At 35.1% G+C, this 23,909-nt stretch overlaps 1 protein-coding gene across 1 annotated transcript in view; it reads right to left on the bottom strand.

Moving 5' to 3' along the window:
- The window catches only part of LOC106869501 (transmembrane protein 135), a 674,585-nt gene that overhangs the window by 15,998 nt on the left and 634,678 nt on the right, over positions 1 to 23,909 (bottom strand). Inside the window, exons 7-9 of the mRNA XM_052968741.1 lie at positions 10,221 to 10,262; positions 7,091 to 7,292; positions 695 to 862 (exon numbers count right to left, since the gene is read on the bottom strand). Of these exons, the coding sequence (XP_052824701.1) occupies positions 695 to 862; positions 7,091 to 7,292; positions 10,221 to 10,262 (412 nt within the window). The remainder of the gene's footprint in view (positions 1 to 694; positions 863 to 7,090; positions 7,293 to 10,220; positions 10,263 to 23,909) is intronic.

Raw genomic sequence — 23,909 nt, 5'->3', positions numbered from 1 at the left:
GATGATGATGATGATGATGATGATCGTTGCCAGTGCCCCTGGACTGGCTCTTGTGCAGGTGGCACATAAAATACACCATTTTGAGCATGGCCGTTGCCAGTACCGCCTGACTGTCCTTCGTGCCGGTGACACGTAAAAGCACCCACTACACTCTTGGAGTGGTTGGCGTTAGGAAGGGCATCCAGCTGTAGAAACTCTGCCAAATCAGATTGGAGCTTGGTGTAGCCATCGGGTTTCACCAGTCCTCAGTCAAATCGTCCAACCCATGCTAGCATGGAAAGCGGACGTTAAACGATGATGATGAATGAAATACCACTAAGAATTTTGACTAGTGTGCTAACAATTCTGCCAGCTCACTACCTTGATGAATACAAAATATTGATTTCAAATTTTGGAAGGCCAGCAATATCAGGGGAGAGAATAAGTTAATTATATCAACCCCAGTTTTCAACTGGTACTTATTTTATTAATCCTGAAAGGACGAAAGGCAAAGTCGACCTCAGCAGAATTTGAACTCAGAATGTAAAGGCAGATGAAATGCTGCTAAGCATTTTAACTGGCGTGCAAACAATTCTGCTAGCTCAACCTTGAATATAAAATATTAAAAGCAAAAAGAAAAAAAATACAAAAACACAATTTAAAAATATTAGATAAAATTTCAATACAAACAGATGCAAGAACAAAATGGACTTACTCGAAAAACAGTAGAAAATAATCCTAGAAAAGCACCAAGTTTCAGATTATTTTGATGCCAGATAAGATGTAAAAATAAAGATGGTTTTCGCAATATTCGAATCAAGTTTGGAACTAATTTGACTGCTACTTGTAGTCCAAAGCCGACTCCAGCCATTTTGGAGAATCCCTAAAGATAAAAAAAAAAAAAAAAACAATAAAGCAAAATAAAAAATATTGAAAAAGAGGTTGATTTCTTTTTGTCATTTTTTCAAAATTGTTTTAATTCAGTTGTTGGACCTTGGAAAACTCCAAGTTGATACTTATTTTAATAACCTCATAAGATACAATGCTGGTCACAACTAACACAAAAAATAACACAAGGTATTTTTATTCAATACAATCCTTTCCTAGACATATACATGTTTGTCTGTCTATTTCCCTCCCTCTCTCTCTCTCTCTCTCTCTCTCTCTCTCTCTCTCTCTCTCTCTCTCTCTCTCTCTCTCTCTCTCTCTCTCTCTCTATATATATATATATATATATATATACACATGTACATAAGTGCAGGTATAGCTGTGTGTTTGAGAAGTTGGCTTCCAAACCATGTGGATTTTTGGATCAGTCAGTACCTGGGTCAAGGTTCTTCTACTAAAGCACCAAGATGACCAAATAATGATAGACGGAAACCTGAAAGAAGATATCTCTCTCTCTCTCTCTCTCACACACACACAAGATAGATACATAAATAGATAAATTGATACACAGTTATTTAAATAGAGGTGCAAGGAGCAGCATTGATTGAAATGTAGGTGTTCACAACAATTATAATGGCACAACTTACTAAGAACAGCTATTCTTGTATTTGAACAAAAATAGTACAATTGCTGAAGTGTGCAAAGCTTTATCAAGTTGGAATTAATTGATTAGAAACACAAGCAGCAGAATTAATTGCAAAACAGGTGTGTACTGCCACTTATCACCTCCATTGTTCTGAGCTATTTCTTTTACCTTCTTCTCCATACTGATATTTACCATCGACCACGTTTCCACCCTTGTTCAGCACTCATAGAAGGTGCATGGCTCAGTGGTTAGAGCATCAGACTCACAATCATGAAGTAGTCAGTTTGATTCCTGGACCAGACTGTGTGTTGTGTCCTTGAGCAAGACACAACATACTGCTCTAGTTCACTCATCTGTAGAAATGAGTTGTGACATCAATGGTGTTAAGCTGTATCAGCCTCTGCCTTTCCCTTGGATAATATCAGTGGTGTGGAGAGGGGAGGCTGGTATGCATGGGCGACTGCTGGTCATCCAACAGAAGGTAAAAGTCTTCTGCAACTAGGAAATTATCTTATAATGTCTACTGTTGGAGGACAGAAATATTTAGTAAAAAAGGAAGAGGAAACCAATAGAAACAGCAAAACTATTAATGAAACAGAAACTATTTTCTATCTTGAAGAAAGCCAACAAGTATGAAACAGAGTTTAAGATAACAGAGAACAGTGTAGAGGATGAAAAAACAGAAAAGAAACTATTGAAATCCTTAAAAAAAAATGCTGAAAATATCAGAAAAAGAAAACACTGTGGAAGATATCACTCACATCATCAGCAGCTGCCCCAAAATGTCTACAAGATACTACCTGCCCCTGAGGCACAATAAAAACTTTTTACAATGCTATCTGTAAAAAGGACTGCCCTGATGTATACATCAAAAGTTCATCAGAATCAGCAGGTATTCACACCTTTAAAAAACAAATATCAGTGGAATACCTCAACAAAAACATCAATTCGGTGCAAACATAACAGGACAGACATTGTTCTATGGGACAGGAATAAAAGTCATGCACTGTTATAGAGGTCAGCTTCCCAGCAGACATGAATGTACAATCAAAAGTCCGAGAAAAAGATAACATTTATAGTGAATAAATGAGGAACTTACAGCTCTTGTACCCTGACTATGAATTCTCATTTGTACCTATCATCATAGGTTCATTAGGTTATGTATCAACAAATTTGCACGAAAACCTAGAAACATTTGGTTTCACAAGAAAAGAGCAAAAGAAACTGACACAGATTTTCCAAATCCAATCTATTAGTGGCACAGTGAAGATTTGTAAGACATTCCAGAAATTCTCCATGTGAGATTATCATGCCAATAGATGCACATACTTGGGTGTATGCGTCAACAGCTCAACTAACACACTAACTCAACTACATGTTCACAAACATCAGGAACTCTCTTAATTCAAAAAGACTTGTTGCTTTGTTAGCAACTAGCTCGGACTCTCTCAAGAACTTAAATTAAACTCAAAGAAAAAACATACATACATAGACTCTAATGCAAACATGCTATCTTAAAGATAGCATGTCTGGTAATGACTGTGTTTTGTAAACAACCTCTGCAGCCTTTCTTTGTATAGTTTACTGTGGACTGGCAATGGATTTTCTCCATTTGTCTGTTTTGTTGTCTTTCCTTTGGAGCTTATAGACATTGAATATTCTCTGCTTCAGGCATGCAATGTTTCTTTGTACCAGCTGTCATTGTTGTCTTCTCTGACTGTGACACTCTCAGGTCTCTTATCTTACCCCTAAACTGATACTGAACTAACTTCTTGTTTACAGTACTTAAAATTGAAATAAAGAAAAGTAAATCAGAAAATGAAACTGCAACAACTGAAATGAAGTATAAAACTGCAGTGCTGGTATGTTTGCAGCCTCACAAAATAAAATTGGGGAAAATTAAATTTTTATGCAAAATTTATGAATTGGAAAGTTTTGCATACCCATTAATGAAAATGGTATGTTTTGGAAATGATATTGGAAAGACAGACAGAAATTATTTGAAAGGATATTTTGGCAATGTTACACCTGAATGCAATAAACTACAAAACATTTATGATATTGAAGAAAAATGATGGGGAATTTGTATGATTTGTGACATTCCAGACATGAAATGAGATATTGAGAAGTTGGTATTCAAGTGAAAGCACATAAAACTGTAAGGAAAGGATCTTTATGTAAGTGAAAAAGTATGGAGAACCTGAAAATAATTCCTAAACAAATTTGTAGATGACAAGGACAAAATGTAGAAAGCAAATAATAATAAACAGATATTGAATGTAATGTATTGATGACATGAAAGCAATTTAAGGGAAATGTTAAATTTCAGATGGTATAGACAAAATTATTGATAACATGAAGAAACTTTAATAAAACATTATCTTTGAGAGGATATCTTTATATATATATATATATATATATATATATATAGAAGTAGCAGAGGGTAAAAAAATTGTAATAAATAGGCATTATATTAAAGAAGAATTATGTGGGACATGAAAACATTAAAATTTGTAGAAATTGTTAAATGTAAACTTTAAAAGATAGAGAGCAAAATAATTTTATGAAATATTTAGAACGATGTATTGTCAATGACATGGCAGGAAAAGGTAGAAGTGAAATGATAACAAGACTGTTATTAAAGGAAAAATATTGATAACATGAAAGAACATAGAAGAAAACTTAAAATGAAACTTTAACAAAATGGTTAGTGAAGTAAAATTTTATTGATAATGTGAAAGAAAGTTTCAGAAAACTCTAAGTTAAAGTCTATATATATGCATTAAAGAGAATGATAAATGTGAAAATTAAAAGAAATATAGACGAAAATACTTTGAACTTTGCAGCACTAATAGATGTGGAAGATAGCAATTTTTTAAATTTTATTTTATGTAATGATGAAGCTACAAGTTATACTGGAGTGAATGTTCGTGGAGGTAGCCAAAACATGGACAGGTATTACAGGGTTGGAACTTTGTACAATGAAAAATCATGTCAGAAATATAAAATAATAACAGAAAATAGATAGCGGAAACATACACCAGAAAAAATCTCAGAGAATGAATGGCAAAGTGACCATACATTAGGTCATGCCAATCTATACGAACAAAGATATTAAGGAAAATTCTCCAACTATATTGCCAAAGACAATTGGAAAAAAGAACTCCTACTTAATGTATCAGTTCGAAGGGACAATAATATATCTCTAACCCTTTTGATACCAACCTACTTGAGACAGCTCGTAACAATGATAAATTTTTACCATTTTAAAATGATTTAAATTAAATCTTCCCTTCAAAATTCTGTGTTGATTTATGTTCCAAACTCCAGCTTAATAATGACAAAATTATTTTAATAAATTCTTCATTATTTTCAAAATTACTTGGGACAAAAGCTGCATATTTCAACAGAAATATGATAATGAAAGGGTTAAATGAACTGTAGTCAGCAGAGAAATTTTAAAGATTTGAAATTAGATAACCAAAATGAAGGGATTGAGAACAGAATCAGTTCATATAATTATAGATGCTATGGAAAAATAATGACTGCATTTAAAATACATCACTCAAGAGCTGACATAGGAAGAATATATTTGCCACAACTAAAAAATAAGGACTTACATACACAGCATCCAGAATATTTTCAGCACTATAGAAAAACCATATAAACAAAAGTAAACACTGATTTATTCAGGGCATATAAGCTGTGTAGGATGTTTCATAAAATCTCAAAATATTTAATATATACGTCAACAAATTAACATAAGATACACAAGACAGTTAGCACACAATGACCAAGACAGTTAACACACACATCACTGACCAAAACAGCCAACACTTATGTATAACCAAGATAGTTAACACACATCAATTTTGAATTCTGCAATACAATGAAGTTCATCAATGTTTGCCCTGATGAAGCAAAACAGCTTCAATGAAGCTATCCAATTTTAGCAAGGATAATGCATCAACAGAAACCTAGATACATTATTTGCATTCAACGGATATTTGTCCTCATCTCGTTTGTTGTTAACACAATGTTTCTGCTGACATACCCTCCAGCCTTCTTCAGGTGTCTTGGGGAAATTTCGAACCTGGGTTCTCATTCCTAAAGTATTTTTTGATGTTATTATTATTATTGTTATTGTTCATGTCACTGCTTGGAATCGAACTCGGAATCTTGGGGTTAGTAGCCCATGCTCTTAACCCCTATGCCATATGCCCGAAATTTCCCTAAGACACCTGAAAGCTGGAGGGTATATCAGCCAAAACGTTGTGTTAATAACAAACAAGATGTAAATAATGTACATAATTCCTCATCTCTTAAATATAGAACTGTAGAAACCTAGCTTTTGGGCAATTCTTAATCTTTCCCATTCATGAAAATACTCCAGCCCCAGCATTCAACAATTTACTGTCCACTTCGAAAATGGTCAATGAGTTTTCTTCATTCAAGCAATTGTACAACTAGATGTATAATGTCTCACAAGAAAACTCTAGAGACCCTAGATTGAAGGATTTGCATGAAAATAAATCTCAGAAAGCAGTAGATCTCAGTAGCAGTAGTAGTCAGCTGACTGCTATCTGCTTGTCAGTGATCCAAAATGAACCAAAGTCAATGAAATCCAGGCTTGTCTTAAATTGTCATTGCTTTGGATCAAAATCAAAATCTTAAAATCGTTTACAAATATATGTGTCAATTGATTTAGATATCAGCTAAAAACCATCTTTGTATAGGAAACTCAAGTGTTGAAAGCCCCCATAGGCATGCTCCTGAGGAGCTGTTAGGATAATGGCCAGAATTGTCGAAGCAATATGGCTACACATCTAATAATATTTAATCTGGAACTTATTACAACTATCTATATAATTTCTTTATGACTGCATGTATTTCGAGTTCTGGTATTTGAGTGTGTGGATCTTCCCAGAGTACTCCATTTTCCACATGCTATTAAAATGATTATATTTTCATGGGTGGTTTACGACATGATACTGCAGTTTCTGCTCATTTTTCAAACCATTTTTCAAACCATTTTTCAAACTCATTTTTCAAACCATTTTTCAAACCATTTATTTCAAAAGAAATAAAACTGCAAACACATTTACTTAATTCTGTGTTGTTAAGTAATATGCTTGAATTATATATCATTTGTCATTTGTACAATTAAATTGCAAAATATTCTATTAATATTGAGTAACTCTCAGTAATACAGATTGCTACAAATGTATTGAAAAATAAATTAATTTCTTACATGAAAGATAATTATTCAAAACAAATGCAATAGCATTGTTCTATTTAACTCAATAAGTACTCATTATGAAAAATTCTAGGCCATTTCTAGGTACTTTCCAGTCTGGACAATACTGAATATTTTGCAATCTAGCATGCATGTATGTGTGTTTGTGTGTGTGTGTGTGTGTGTGTGCATACATGTATGTGCATGTGAATATGTGTATGTGCATGTGAGCATGTGTACATGCATATGCCTGTGTGCATGTGTATAAGGGACATAATATAAGGCCTTAGGACATGAGAAACCACCAGAACATTGTAGAACATGACATTAAAGTACATTACACGTAGTATATAATGGATGCAGCCATCATTGTGTTTGCATAGTGGATGTCGTGGAGACTGTTCACAGCGCTTCTTCAATGATTTTATATATTCTAAGTATTTATTGGAATGATATTTTAAAGGACTTGCTCCCAAATTCTGCTCATTTTCACAGTAACTATCCTCTGTAGAGTCTGCATGTTCTTCAGCACCAACAAAGAATCTGAAAATATATATATATATATATATATAAAAAAAAACAAAGAAAAAACAAACAAAACAACATAAAAATCAGTAAAAGTTGTTGTAAATAACTAAATCATCATTATCAATACAATCTGATTCCTTAAAGAGTTTTAGGTAACCTTATTTTAAGATTTTCAATGAAATTTACTGTGTTAGTAACAAATAAGACAATAGAACTGGCACTTTGTCACCATCTCTCTCTTGCTCTCTCTCACTCTTCTCTCTCTTGCTCTCTCTCACCCTTCACTTTCTTGCACTCTCACACTCTTTCACTCCCTCTCTCATTCTTGATCACTCTCTCTGTCTGTTTTGCTCTCTCCCTCTCACTGGGTAGCCATGTATCTCTTCTACAACAAGACACCTGTTTCTATCCCTCTGTCACCCTCTAATCCCTCATTACCACCTCTGAGGTGCAGTAAGGTGGCAAGCAGGTAGAATCATTAGCAATCTGGACCAAATGCTTAGTGGCAGTTTGTCCATCTGCACATTCTGAGTTCAAATTCTGCCACCTCCTCCGATGCCCCACCTCCCAAAGGATCTTTGTCTTGTGAGTCAGTTGGTGACCCCCACTAGTGCTAGCAACACACAAAAAGCATTCAGGTTTCATTGTAAAGTAGTTGGTGTTTGAAAGGGCATCCAGCTGTAAAAACCATGCTGAACAGACAGTGAAGCCTGGTGCAGTCTTCTGGCTTGCCAGCTCCTGACAAACCGTCCAACTCATGTCAGCATGGAAAATGGACATTAAATGTAACCGACTTAGCCTTGCCTCTAAAAGTGCTGGTCTTGTGGCTTTGGATTTTTTTGTTTTTGGCTTATTTATTATTTAGGTTCAAGTCATGTGGCTTGGAGTGTACAAGTTCCAAGTGACTCTGACCCTTCCATATGGGTGTGAAAGCTGGACCCTTACAGCTGACATGGAGCAAAGAGGCATTTAAGCACAATTGCTTCAGAAGGCTGCTACACAACCCATACACAGAGCACAGAATGAACAGTGCTGGCAGGCAGGAACCACTTATTGTGCAGGTAAAAATATGAATGCTTGTCTGGGACAGTCATGTATCCCGCAAAAACTCCCTGTCCAAAACCATTCTTCAGGGTACATTTGAGGGACGGTGAAAGAGAGGCAGACAGAGAAGATCCAGGTTTGACAATGTCAAGGACTGGACAGCTCACAACACTGTGAATGCTGCGCATGACAGAGAACAGAAACCAGCACTAACAGCTGACTATGAAAGCATCTACAGTGGCATATAAATGACTGGTTGCCTCAGTTAAGGGATCCTGATAATGATGATGAGCTTCAAGTCAACTCAGAGATCAGTCAGATAAATAATCAAAGGCGTTACATCTATTACTCATCACATAATGTATCTAGGACTATATTATTAAATTTATTCTTTCTGTTTTTAAGGTAACTAACACAATGACAGGGAGATAAGCTGCTATTTCTAGTAGATTAAATGACTATGTAAAAGCACACTCTTTGATTCTTGTTTATTTGTTTCAAATTCTATCCATCCATCTTCTCCACCCACTACTCCTGGGAGAGTCACGGAACCGAGTCCTCAAGTATCTCCTCCATAGGAACCTCTCAGAAGTAAACCATCATTACACTTTCTGGCTGGATTCCTAAGTATGACCAGTAGAGACAATGAATATTCTCCAAAAATATCATTTTGGTCGACCCCTAGGTCTGCTGCTGCTGGTTGGCTTGGCTTGAAGAATTCATCTTGCAACTCTTTCCTCCAACATTCCAATCACATGTCTGTAGTACAAGGGCTGTGACTTCTCAAGTAATGGCTCAAGTGAGGAGACATTTTGGTCTCTGAGTTATACATCCTGTTGAGAAGCATTACTCCAGAGATCCATTATGCTTTAGTCATGTAAAATAATTGACAAATCAATTTTGATGATTATCATCTTAAACACTTAAGCATAAATGTGAAAAAAATCTAAGTGAAAAGTAATGTGAACAGAATCACAAAGACAAAATCAAGAGGCTTATAAAGCCACACTTTTAAACCATTTGACTAACTAGTTTTTTACTTATTTCACTCATTGGACTGTGACCATGCTGGAACACTTGTAGGATGAGTCAAACAAACCAACTCTAGTACTTTTTAAAATCTGGTACTTATTCTAGTGATTGCTTTGTTAAACTGCTAAGTCATGAGGGATGTAAATAAAGCAACACCAGCTATCAGGCAGTGGGGGAACAAACACAGATACACACACACGCACACAATTTGGTGGCTTTCTCACAGTTTCCATCTAGCAAATTCACTGACCAGGAATTGCCTGGCCCAGGTCTAGAGTAGAAGACACTTGCCCAAAGTGCTATGCAATAGGACTGAACCTGAAATCATGAGGTTGAGAAGCGAACTTCTTAACTACACAGCCATGTCGGCATCTCACAGGCAAAAATCTACTTCTAACAAGCTCTTGTTTACAGATGTAAAGTCCTCAACTCCTCTAAAACAACTAGCTTCATACATCATCCATTCCCGTGCACATCACCTCCTTGATCTTGATCTAAACACTTTTTCCAATCCTTCTTCTTTAGAATTAGAACCCTCTAGAATTCTTTCACCAGATTCACTTTTCCTGCAGACATTGATCTAAAGATATTCAAACTAGGTATTAACTGTAATTATCCTGCTAGTGTTGAGTGAGAGCCTGTGGAAGTCATGGAATGTCCTTTCTCTCCTTTGATTCTCTCATTGAAAAGAAAACTCAATCTAAATACATCTTTGAATTTATGGCCTGAAACTGTCATCTAGCAGCCTTGTCTTTTGTCAGTGGGAGTTAGGTAGAGAGAAGAAGAAAAGAAGTTCATGATGAATATATTTCTATCCTGAAGAAATTTATTGATCAAAAATAAATAATAAATATATATTTTACTTACCTAATTACAGATGCTACAGAAGTTGAAAGCCCGCCTTTAGATCTGAGAATAGAGAAATAAAATGATTTTCAGATTTGAAGGAAACAGTGTGTGTGTGTGTATGTGAGAGAGAGAGAGAGAGAGAGAGAGAGAGAGAGAGAGAGAGGAAGAGAGAGAGAAAGAGAGAAGGAATGTGTATGTGTTAATTGTGATTTCAACCTTCTAGGAACTCATTGACTTTTACATGGCCAAGAGCACATGCTCTCATATCGGATTCTGTTCTTCTTTAACAGGTCTTAATCATTGGGCTGTGGACATGTTAGGGAAACACCTTCAAAAGTTTTTAATCAAACCAAGAAAATCTAATACTTAGCATGTTACTCATTTCTTTTCTTAAATTTCAGGTCATTTAATGGCTAAATTCATCAAAGTATGACCCTGTAGAGCAATGGTTTTCAACCAGGGTTGATATGAAACCTAGAGGTCCACACAAGTAAAATAGTAAATTGGGAATCCACAGTAGCATTTTAAGGGTCCATCATCATCATCATTATCATCATCATCATCATCATCGTTTAACGTCCGCTTTCCATGCTAGCATGGGTTGGACGATTTGTCTGAGGACTGGTGAACCAGATGGCTACACCAGGCTCCAATCTGATCCATGAAAAATATTTTGCTTTAAAAGTATTTATTGCAAGAAACAGCTAGGTTTCTTTCTCTAATGTTTCACATAGTTGAACTTATACAAGTTATTGTGTGAAAAACAAAATAGAAATTTAGAAAAGAGTATCTGTAAAACTAGTTTTTAAACATTGAATAATTATAGGGGATTCACCAAAATAGAATAATAATCAAAGGGGTCCACTGATAAAAAAAAAAATGGTCAAGAATCACTACTTTAGAGTATTACTTCCATTTTAAGGACTTAAGTATCACTAAGCTTTTTGACTGATTTACACCTGTACACACTTCAGTCAGTCAGTCAGTCAGTCAGTCAGTCAGTCTGTCTGTATGTATGTATGTAAACACACACACACACACACCCTGAAGTTAACTGTTCAGAGGAACATGGTCAGAATAGAATAAAGAAGTCAAAGTATTGAAACTGAGTTTTAATCTTTGTTTTATCAAACAAAATGTTTTTGTTTTATGCAAGACAAAATGTTTTAATAAAGCATACACATACATGAGTACACACATACAGATGAGAGGTATCCCAAAACTTTTCAGTTAGATCTTGACTTCTTTGATGCTGGTCACAAATGTATGTTTTATTTGACCACTTAATAATAATAATAATAATAATAATCTTTCTCTTAGAGGCATAAGGCCTGGAGTTTTAAGGGAGGGGGCTAGCCAATTACATTAATCCCAATGCCTAAATATGCACGTAGTTGTAGAGATGATTCTGTCTCAACTACACATGACCGACTGGTTAGGGTATCTTGAGAGGAGAATATTTTACTTCAAAATAAGACAGAGTCAGTTTTCTCTATCTGTAACTGTTCAGCTGCCTATTGATAATCAGTATCAAATGAGAAGCCTTCCAAACTTCAGTGAGATACAAACAAAAACATCAGTGCCAACAAACAGGGTACTGAGAGACGAAACCAAATATTTACAGCAGGAGTTCAGACCAAAAAAATTTCAAACTAGGAAGAATTCTGTTAAAGGATTAGCAATGAAAGCCAGTTTTGATAATTTTCAAGAACAGGCTGTCCTGTCTATTGTACAGCGACATAGTGCAGGGAGTCTCTTTGACAATGTTTGTTCATACTGCAAAGCTTACAGATGGGCTGCTGAATTGAAATCTCTATGTTGCCAGGTAAAACTTGACAAATTGCTTCCCCTCTGTAGTTGGGCTATATTGATGTTTGTTTAAAAAAGAGAGATTATGACTGCGATAAAATAATGAAAGCAATATTTACTAAGCAAGTGAGCACTATTATACAAAGAAATAATTAGACGTAAAGTATCGTAAAAATGACTAGAATTGGGAATCAAATGTGAAAATATTATCAAGTGGCTAGCAGAAAACGGCCCGGAGGGTGGTCTTTCTGCCAGTATATATACATATATATACGCTTTCTCCTCAACTTATGACTGAGTTCCATATTTTTCAACACTATTGTCATTCAAACACTACTGATGCTTGAAAGCAACTGAATGAAGGACAGGGTCTGAACGAGGCCTATGTTGCCAGATGCTGCCATAATCATCATATGCACAGCTGCTCAACATCCGAAATCAATTTTTTTATGTATCTATTTTTATTTATTTATTTTTTGTGGTTGTAAGTCACATAGGTCATAGGTCAAGGAGAAGATGTATATATAAAACTGAAGGCACATGTATGGATGTTTACTTGATAAGCTTGATTCTCAACTATTGTACTTAGGTTCAGTACCACTGTGTGGCATCTTGGGTAAGAATCTTCCGCTATAGCTCCAAGCTGACCAAAACCATGTAAGTGCATTTGAAAGAAGCCTGTTATAAATATGTATATATGTACAAGGGTTGGACAAAATAATGGAAACACCTTAAAATTTCAAAGAAATTAATTTTAATATGGGGTAGGACTGCCTTTGGCAGTAATTACAGCTTGAATTCTATGAAGTATAGACTTGTACTAAGTTTGAATTGTTTCCAAAGGAATTTTTGTCCATTCTTCAGCTAAAACATTATCCAGTTCTTGTAGTGATGATGGTGGAAGATATCGACTCCTTACTTGTTTTTCTAAAATGCACCATAGATGTTCAATAATATTGAGATCTGGGGACTGCAGTGGCCAGATAAGACGTTCAACTTCACTCAAATGTTCCTCATGCCATTCAGTAACAACTTTAGCTGTGTGAATTGGTGCATTATCATCCTGAAAGATTGCGTTTCACTCCAGAAACAGTTCCGCAACCATAGGATGAATTTGATCAGATAAAATGCTTAAGTAGTCTTGACTATTAATTCTACCATAAAGGGAAACCATTGGGCCAGTGGATTTCCAAGATATAGCCCCCCCAGATCATCACAGATCCTCCTCCATGTTTTACAGTTGGAAGAAGGCAGTCTGGGTCAAATGCTTCTTTTGGCTGTCTCCACATGTATACTCGGCCGATGGTTGGAAATAAGATAAAGGATGACTTGTCCAAGAAAATAACATTCTTCCATTGCTCTAGGGACCAATTCTGTAGGTTTTTTACTCCAAGGTTTATTTTTGAAAGTAGTGGTTTTCTGATTGCAGCTCTCCTGTGAAATCTGGCTTTGTGTAGCTCCTTGTGAACAGTTTTTGTGGAAACTGGGTTCTCAAGGTGGTCATTAAGCTCTGCAGTAATTTGGGAGCTGTACTTTTGTGATTCTTTCTAACAATTCATATAAGAGTCTGACAGTCCCTATCTGAAAGTTTTGGTTTTCTTCCAGAGTTTTGTTTTGACGAGGCGACTTTTCCCTTTTTCTCAAAGGCTGTCATTACTTTCGCGACAGTACTTCTTGATACACCAAACATTTCAGGTGTTTTCATTACACTAGCACCTGCTATATGAGCACCAACAATTTGACCGCTTTGAAAGTCTAATAGCTCTGTCATTTTAATGAATTTTAATTACCTTTTTCTGATGATATCTGAAAAGAAACAGCCACTAAGGGATATGCTCAAATGGTTAAAAGTCAAGCAATTGACAAGCAAATTTGTGGTATGGAGCAGAATATTTGCTACAATGATATTTCTGCTTCAGCAACTCAGTGCTGAATCTGTCTCAAAGGTAATGGAAAATAGGTCAGTTTGAAAACACTGATGTTCAGGTCACGAAAGCAAAGTTTAAAGGGAATAGAAGTCATTTCCTCTGATTTCTAGATAGGAGTCAATAGAAAATAACACTTACTGACCAAAGACAAAAGCAATAAAAATTTTGTTGCACAGAGTAACAGAAGTAACAAATTAAGAACCAGTACTCAAACTGTAGAGTATTAATTTAGTTTGACTGAGTGAAACGAGTACAGGCAACAACATGCGGTTTTTCTACATAGAACCTACATATTTCATTAGGTTGTCATTTGGAATACTATGCATAAGAAAAACAAGCAATATTTATAGAAGGTGTCACAAATCTTATTTGCTTTTGCATTGTCACAAGTAACAGAAACATTGAAACGAGAGCTTTGTATACTGAAGCCTTAAAATTTGAATAATAAAACAACACAACTAAAGAACAAAAATTTCAACATATAAAATTTTAAACAGGAAATGGCAAATCAATTAATGCCCTAATTATAATCAGGATGAATTTATGTATAGAAATAAAGTCTGCTTATTAAACTTAAAATTGTAAATTTAAATATAATTTTAAAATTTGTAATGGATCCTCTTGAAAATAACAAACTATAACTAACCTAATCATAATTAATGATAATAAAAAAAACAAAAAATACATAGCTAAGAAGCTATAATCCCTTTTTAATAATCTCTACTCATAATTCCTTTTCCATTTAATTAATATTTGTTACTCTAATACCCATATACCTAAAAATAGAAGAAAGTTATTATGAAAAACTTAATCATTAATACATATACAAACTTTTATAACTAGCAATAGATTTGCTGAAAGGCATGTAAGTTCATTTACTTATTAACTTGGATATTAGAAAAGAAAATCTAAGGGACTTCTTTTGAGTAAACATTATTCAATCAGCTAAGAATAAGGTTTCCAATTTCCAGATTTCTTTTATAGTTAAGAATGTTTTCTAAAATTAAAAAGTATAGTGAATTGGCCTGAGCTTTATTTCTGTTATTTATTAGCTTCAAGTTTCAGCACAAGGCCAGCAATTTCATGGAGGGGGTAAATTGATTCCATCAACCCCAGAGCTCAACTGGTACTTTTTTTATCAACTTTGAAAGGGTGAAAAGCAAAGTTGACCTCAGTGGAATTTGAACTCAGAAAGTAAAAAGATGAATGAAATACTGCTAAGCATTTTGCCTGGCATACTAATGATTCTGGCATTTCATTACCTTATTTCTGCTATTTATTGACCCAACAAAGCCAAAACCTAAGAATATTAGAAATTCAAAATGTAACTGAAACAACAATGAGGATGATATAAAGCAATTAGTTCTGATTCTTTCCTTCTACTGACTCTTTAATGTCAACTGTTTAAATGCATGTTTTAATATTAAGGCAACTGGTATGTGTTTTGGTTATATTTTTACTTGGACCATGGTACAGTACTATGTGTAGTTCACCAGATCTTGTCAAACTATCCAACCCATGCCAGCATGGAAAACAGACATTGATGATGATGATGCAGGCATGACTGTATAGTTAAGAAGTTTACTTTGCAACCAGAGGTTTACAGGTTGGATCTCACTGAACAAAATTCAGGACAAATGTCTTTACAATAATCCTTGGGTTGATGAAAAATTTGTGAACGAAATTTGCTTGATGTATGTATGTATGTATGTATGTATGTATGTATGTATGTGCATGTGTGTGTTTTTTTGCATGTGTGCGTATGCCTACACACATATCACAGGGAAAAACATGCAGTATTTCTATCAGATTTAGTTATATTCTCTTCTCGGTGATTGACTTTGCTTTTGTTCTCCTCTGAGGTTGATGAAGTTAATGTCACAAAGAACTGAGTTCAACATATTCAACAAAAATTTACTTGAAGACAGTGCTTGGCATTGCTACAGTCCAGTGACAGTAAAAGAACAAAAAAATTTACATTTTTAAGGAACAACACTATGAAGCTGACAAGGGACACAGCTTTGTAAGCAGCTTTGTCTTGAACTTGTACAACATATTCTCAGTTACAGGGAGGTTGGGCTAAATTTGATGATTTTTATGTCTCCTTTTTTTCAAGAACAGCTGGATGCATTGATGAACAGTCAATTGTGTTGGAAAGCATAGAAATTAAAGTTGTAGTTCAGAGTAAATTAACTGACATGGAAGGTTAGAAGTCATTGGAATATTGGAAAAGAGTTATCTGTATTATGGTGATTCGTGCCAGGTATCAAAATGCCAACATCACGACTGCTTCTCAGTGCATTGTGAACACTGTAAAGGCTGTAAGACATAACAGAGACAACTGCAATGGAAACTACAAACTCATGTCCAGGAGGAAGGAACACAGCAAGTGTTCTGACTGCATCTGCATACTGGAATTCATACCCACATTTCTTAACAAGGCCTTAGGCTCAATTAAGACAGGTATGTGAAGCTACTAGAAGGCCATATGTGTGAGAGCAGGATTTGGCTCCTTGCTATACCTCTGGAAAGAGTCAGAAGTGGTTGTTGGAGAATTCCTATGACTACACCAGCTCCAATTTTTGGCCTCCTAATTCTCCCAATTGTAATCCCATGGTTTATTATGTGTGGGGTATGGCTGAGAGAGACACCAACAACTCTGCCTGTAATACCAAGGCTGAGCTGGTGGTTAAAATCAAAGAGGTGTTCAAAGATCTTCCCAGGGACACAATGAAGAACACATATGCCAAGTTCTGGAGCCATCCTGAGGCTGTGGTGGAAGCTGAAAATGGCTACATCAAATAACTTATAATCTAATTGATATTTTTGATTTTTTTAAAATACTTTTATTTTTGAATTGGATATTGTATTTTTACTTCATTTTTGTATCTGGTTTGGAAAATTCTTTATGTGAATTCATGTACTGAAACAAATTTTGTTGTATCTCAGGAGAGTTATTTTGTCAATATTATTAACACATGCACTGGTTCAGTTCCACTCCTTTGTTATTAGTCAATTGGTTAAATATCCACCTAACTGATCAATTCTCAAAAGTCATTGAAAAGGTTGCAAGTAGCAATGAAAGAGCTTTTACAAACAAAAACAAAACAAATGACTTACTGTTTAACCAAACTAAACAAACAGTTGATTAGTTAGTTGGATATTTAACCAATTGACTAATAATAAAGGAGTGGAATTGAACTAGTGTGTGTGTTAATAATATTGGCATAATGACTCTCTCTAGACACAACAGAACATTGTATTTTATTTTCCTTTTATGCAAAATGTCAAATCTAGCCAAAACATCCAGTAAGTCTAGTATCTCAGCCAACAGAGTAGTCAGAGTAAAATACTAACAAAGATGAAATGTAAATTAAATTTAATGGCTCAAATTATAATAATTAAAGCAAAAGAAGATGGACGGCCAGTAAAAAGATAAATGCTGTAGTCAAGAAGATAAAGATTATGAAATTTGTATTTACTAAAATATTTGCAGGAGACAGCATCTAGATTTTATATGGGGAGACAATTATTTTGTAGTTTAGATAAATGAAAAAGATAAATAAGCAAAATGAAAATAGAATGGCACATTGCCTATTTTGCTAATAAATGAGAAGACAGCCAGCCAACCCTCCAAAACCATTACTGTACATACTCAAGTTATTTGATTAGCAGCTAACCACTGGATTCTAATTTAATGAGTAAGCCAACATTATTGTATGAAAGATGTTTGTGTAGATAATGTATGTTTTACGTTTTTTTTGTTTAAAACACAGAGATTAGAGAGATAAACATGATTATCTTGAAGCAGAAGTTACCCTATAGACTGAAAGGCATCGTGTTACCAAGTGAATTAAATTCTGTTTGTTTGCTTTTGTTAATGTGTTTAAGTTGATCGATAGCTAACATGGGGCAACAATGGCTGATTATGAACTTGTTTCAATTGAAGTTCAGTAAATACACATAGGACAGCAAATTTCCAGTCCATTTATATATGATAGTTTATGATAAGTGAACAGTGTCATAAATTTGAAGTCAACTCAGAGAAAAGAGTGCCAATCTATCTAAATGACTAAGACCAGTAACAGATCTAATTACTAAAGTAATCTAGTGTGGTGGTGGTGGTGGTGGTGGTGGTGGTGGTACATATAGTTACAGATCTAAACAAGAGACTCCATGGTACCCAGTTCTGTATTTCAAATTTTCTGATTTTAAGCATAGTTAGTTTGGTTGTTAATCTGTTATTACTTCATACATAACTTGCATAATGATAAGCATCAGTAATATATTGGTTTCACAGTTTGGTACAAGGCTAGCAGCTTTTCAGAAGGAGAGTAAGTCGATTGCATCAGCCTCAGTGCTCAATTGGTACTTATTTTATTGACCCCTGAAAGGATGAAAGGCAAAGTTGACCTTCATGGAGTCTGAACTCAGAATGTAACAATGGGTAAAATAGCACTAAGCATTTTGTCTGGTGTACTAACGATTCTGCCAGCTTGCGACCTTAAAGCATCAGTAATACATTGGTAAAGAAAAACACCCTCTTCATTGGAAAAAGGGAAGCACATGTCAGAAAATGTAGTCTTATACTTTCCCAGAAAGAAAAGAAAAAGATGAGAGGATCACGATCTATTTGACTAAGGTTGACCTAGGTCTAAAAAACAACAATAGCTATAAACTTAACTCTTTAAAGAAATAGGTGTTCAGACAGATAGTATGAAGAGTAAACTTACTAAAACTGAGTAAATTTAAACACTTTAAGCAAATTGATATGAAAGACAAGAAACATAACTCCTGGCACATTGGTTTCAATCCTACTACATACACACCATTGTGTTCTTAACCTGCTTTTGTTTTAATCATATTTCTGTTGAAATACACTGCCTTTGTTTCAATAAATTTTGAAAATATAAAGAATTTTGTAAAATAATTTTGTCATTATTAAAGATAATGTTTGGAATATGAATTAACATGAAATTAACACAAAACGTTTTAATATAGATCATTTTAAAACAAAAAAAGCTTGTATCACAGAACAAGGGCTTGTCTCAGGCAGGTTGGTATCGAAAGGGTTAGAAGACATTCACAACCTTAGTAATCATAATTTTGTACTATAGGCAAGTAGAGTTGCCGAAAGTATGAAATTATAGGCAACTCACTCCTTATTTGCAAGAGGCTGAAGCTGTGGAATGGTAAGTAGTGGTCAGAATATACATGACAAAGTTCCAATTTCCAGTTGGCATCAGTTTTACTAAATTCACTGACATTTTGTCAAGGCCAGTTATCCAATTTTTGTCATGGCCAGTTATATCAATTTATCAAAGTTAGTTATCCCACTCAGTGAAGATTGCTATCTCTATTTTTAAGATCAGTAATACCATTATTAGGAGGTCAGGTATGCCATTTTGTGAAGGGTAAGTTTTCTATTTTCTAAAGGACAACAATCTCACTTTGGGATGGCTAGTTATCCCATTTTGTGAGGGATACTAATCACATTTTGTAGAGATCACTAATTGCATTTTGTTGAATTTTGAAAAGACAAGTAATCCCATTCTGCACAGGTCTGCAATTCCATTTTATGAAGGTTCATTCTCTTGTTCTGAAATGACTAATTATCAAATTTTGTTAAGATTTTACCAATTTGTCAAGACAGTTTGTAGTGTTGAGTTAATCCATTACCTCCCATAATTCTATTAACTGGCATTTTTTTTATGAAACTTTGATTTCTAGCATAAAACAGCCTTAGAAACACACTGGAATGATCAAAATAACATTTTAAATAGAAATAAGCGAGATATTGGGTGAAAAATTAGCAAACCTCATTTGAATATACCTAGTAGATATAGCAAAAAGGTTAGATATGTGTAAATATTGACAGATAATTACGAAATTTGTAATTTTTAAGTGATCTCATATGAGATCACTGGTAGGTAATGGGTTAATATGTTTCTTTGGTCATTCTGAGAAGTGGTAGGTTCACTAAGAGATTGATCTTCCTGCAACATGATAAAAATAACAATCTCCCTCCTACAAAAACAGAAAATGATGACAGCAGCAACAACATTACTGAAGTCTGGTATTAAAATTTTCTACATTTTGATCATCATGAATAATGTAATAATTTTCTGAACTATTCACCTCAGTTTTAGAGAACATTATTTGTTATATTTACGTTGCTACACTTTTAATGTTTATATCCAAATATTTAAACATTTTTTGTGCAATTCCCCTCAGACAATTATTTTGAAATGTAATGTAAAGTGTGTGTGTGTGTGTATGTGCGCATATGTGCCTGCATGCAGCGTACAAACACGCACACGCATCTTACATTGTCTTGTAAGATGTTCATTAATGACAGAATATCCATCTGCTGTCCACACAGAGATTAGCAGCTTATAGATATTTACAGTGGCTATAAACTCAGATATACCTAAACTGAGCAGTCTAATTTGCACAGTGTATGCATTAAATGCATTGTAAATTACTTAATTCACTAATGATAATTCCCTAAATAGTATTTTTGGATAATTTGAAAGATATGTAAAACATATAATTGAATATTTAAAAAAGATATGGGTCTACCCTGCCTTAATTTTTCTTGTGATTCCATCAGCAAAAAGTAAGTTTATCAAGAGTATTGGAGGTAGTGACCCTGTGTGAAATTTTGCAAATCAGACCAAGACAGCTTTTAGGTCCTAAGGAGGGAAAGGTCCATCAGATGTTAACAGGCTTCTTCTAAGTTCCCCAGGCTGCAAGCTGATGTACCTACACAATCCATATCTAATAGGCCCTTGTTGAAAGAGTTTGGTGCTATTGACAGAATCCAATTTTAGCAAGATGTTTCAATGATCCACCACAGGAATTCCATGTGGTACTTGTATCTGTCCTGTTGCATGGCTTGCTGTATAGTAAGCAGCAAAATACTAAGGTTTGTCTCAGATTTCATGGGATTAACTGGTTGAAAGATATCTAATGAAACAGACTTATAACCAAAAATATTCCCTCCATCTTATTTTCAGGCAGTGTATCATGTAGATCTATATTATCCAACATGTTCTTCCTTTTTTAAGATAGTAAGATGTGATTCGAGGAAGATTTGGAGCTATTTCTACCAGACTAACAGTTCACATGGAAGTTCTCTATAGCTGTCAATGGCAAGTGGTAAGCTTGTAATTCCCTATATTGTCTATTTACACCTAAGTAAACTAAGTGACGGTTAAAAATAAGATGGAGGCATAGCATTATATTAAATAATAAATCTCCAAATTTAAACAGTAACACAACAAAGGAACAAATGGGAAATTCACACACGACAAGGTGTTGCTAATTCCTCATCAGTTATGGTCCAAAAGAGCCTTACAATTTCACACCTTTAATGATAACATTATGGATGTGAAATTGTAAGAATCTTTAGGATGACAGCTGACGAGGAATTAGCGATGTCTAATCTCCTGTGCGAATTTTCTATTTGTTCCTTTGTTGTGTTACTGTTTAAATTTTGGAACTTAATTAAGTGACAGTCAAGTGCTTTTATTTATTTATTTATCTATTTATTGTCTTGGCTGTGTGTTAAGAAGTCTGCTTCTCAACCACATGGTTTTGGGTTCAGTCCTACTGCAGAACGCATTGGGCAAGTATCTTCTAGTATAGACCTGGCCTGATTAAAGCTAATAGTAGAAACTGGCTATGTGTGCGTGTGAAAGTGTTTGTTCTCACTCCACTGTTTGAAAGCCAGTGTTGGTTTGTTTGTGTCCCTGTAAGTTAGCAGTACAGCAAAATAGACCAATCGAATAAGTATCAGACATTAAAAGTAAGTATTGGGGTTGATTTGCTCATCTAAAACAACTCCAAGGCAGTGCTCCAGCATGGCTGCAGTCCATTGACCAAAGAACAAGTAAAAGATAAAAGATCAGAGACACACAGAAACATCAGTGATAGGATATTAATAGAACCTTTTAGCTGGCAAAGCAGTAGCAACACTGTCATTATCATCACCATCATCATGAAAACTGCCATCATCATTATTATCATCATCATAATCACTGCCATCTTCAACACCATCATCATCACCACCACCACCCCACCAAAATAATTTCACATCCCTTCATTCAGGCATGGGTTGGATGGGCCTTCTGAGATAGTGTTTCTTGGAGAGGTGACCCTGTGGTTGCCAAACCTTTTGGTCACCTTATATGACATGCAGGTACATGGTATACCTATTCTACATATATCCTGAATATCAAAAATTAACAGGTGTAGGAGTGGCTGTGTGATAAGTGGCTTGCTTACCAACCACATGGTTCTGGGTTCAGTCCCACTGTGTGGCACCTTGGGCAAGTGTCTTCTACTATAGCCTCGGGCTGACCAAAGCCTTGTGAGTGGATTTGGTAGACGGAAACTGAAAGAAGCCTGTTGTATATATGTATATATATATATATATATATATATATATGTATGTGTCTGTGTATATGTTTGTGTGTCTGTGTTTGTCCCCCCAACATCGCTTGACAACTGATGCTGGTGTGTTTACGTCCCCGTAACTTAGTGATTCGGCAAAAGAGACCGATAGAATAAGTACTAGGCGGTGCTCCAGCATGGCCACAGTCAAATGACTAAAACAAGTAAAAGAGTAAAAGAGAAAGAGTAAAGAGGTATTTTGGAAATACCTCACAGAGTGATGACCATGTCATGCATAGCTACGGGTTGCTCTTTGACAAGGTATTGCACCTGTTTAGCTATCCTGCCAGGGATATGGTGAAGTCATGGGGCTGCAGCATCGCAGATTATGAAGAAGTAGCAGAATAGCTCAACAGTGCTTCTTACATTGATGCTGAATAGAGGAATCCTAGAAGATCAATGGTCAGAAGACTGATGGAAGATCGAAGCTCTATCAAGGGAGTAAGTATTTGTTGTTGTTGTTGTTGGCACTCCGTCGCTTACGACGTCGAGGGTTCCAGTTGATCCGATCAACGGAACAGCCTGCTCGTGAAATTAACATGCAAGTGGCTGAGCACTCCACAGACATGTGTACCCTTAACGTAGTTCTCGGGGATATTCAGCGTGACACAGTGTGACAAGGCTGACCCTTTGAATTACAGGCACAACAGAAACAGGAAGTAAGAGCGAGAGAAAGTGGTGGAAGAGTACAGCAGGGTTTGCTACCATCCCCTGCGGAGCCTCGTGGAGCTTTAGGTGTTTTTGCTCAATAAACTCTCACAATGCCCGGTCTGGGAATCGAAACCGCGATCCTATGACCATGTGTCCACTGCCCTAACCACTGGGCCATTGCGCTTCCACTGGAGTAACTGTAACACATCCATAAGAGTTGGTGTCCATGGTTGTATAATCAGTTTATAACAGATTCACTATGACTCAAGCTCCAAATTCAAAAACATAATAATGGAATTGGATGGTGACAGAGTCATGGGAATCCACAAAAGCAGCAAAAAGAAAACATTTAAGAATTAACAAATAATAATAAAAAAAGCTAACATCTAATAACTTCATGTTAACAAAGTGTATCAGAATATTTTCTGGATTGTTGAAATATCTTAAAAGTATGAACAAGAAGTAAGATTTCTTTTGATTTTAACTTCATTCTTTAGAGATTATAAACTCATTATTATTTTTCTTATTTAGCAGTACAAAATATAAAAAAAGAAATAGTATAACATAGAAACAATATAGATTGTGAAAGGTTAAAAAGTGTACAAAAATGCTTTTAACCCCACCTCTTCATGCAATACACCTTCACACACACAAAAAGTCTTCTAGAATCGTTTGAAATAGTTTTCTGAAGTGCAAACAATTAGTTAGAAGTTGGGTAAAAAAGAAAAGAAAAACATCAGAGAAAGAAACATGTATATATAAGACATTCAGGAATTGCTTTATTTGAACTTACTGATCAAATAATACTCTCTCTCTCTTTCTTTCTCTCTCTCTCACTATATATATATATATATATATATAT

Source organism: Octopus bimaculoides, chromosome 1 (assembly GCF_001194135.2).
Source record: "Octopus bimaculoides isolate UCB-OBI-ISO-001 chromosome 1, ASM119413v2, whole genome shotgun sequence".
Classification (NCBI taxonomy): Eukaryota; Metazoa; Mollusca; class Cephalopoda; order Octopoda; family Octopodidae; genus Octopus; species Octopus bimaculoides.
Note: the sequence above shows the minus strand (reverse complement) of the source record. Positions and strands in the feature narration are given on the sequence as shown.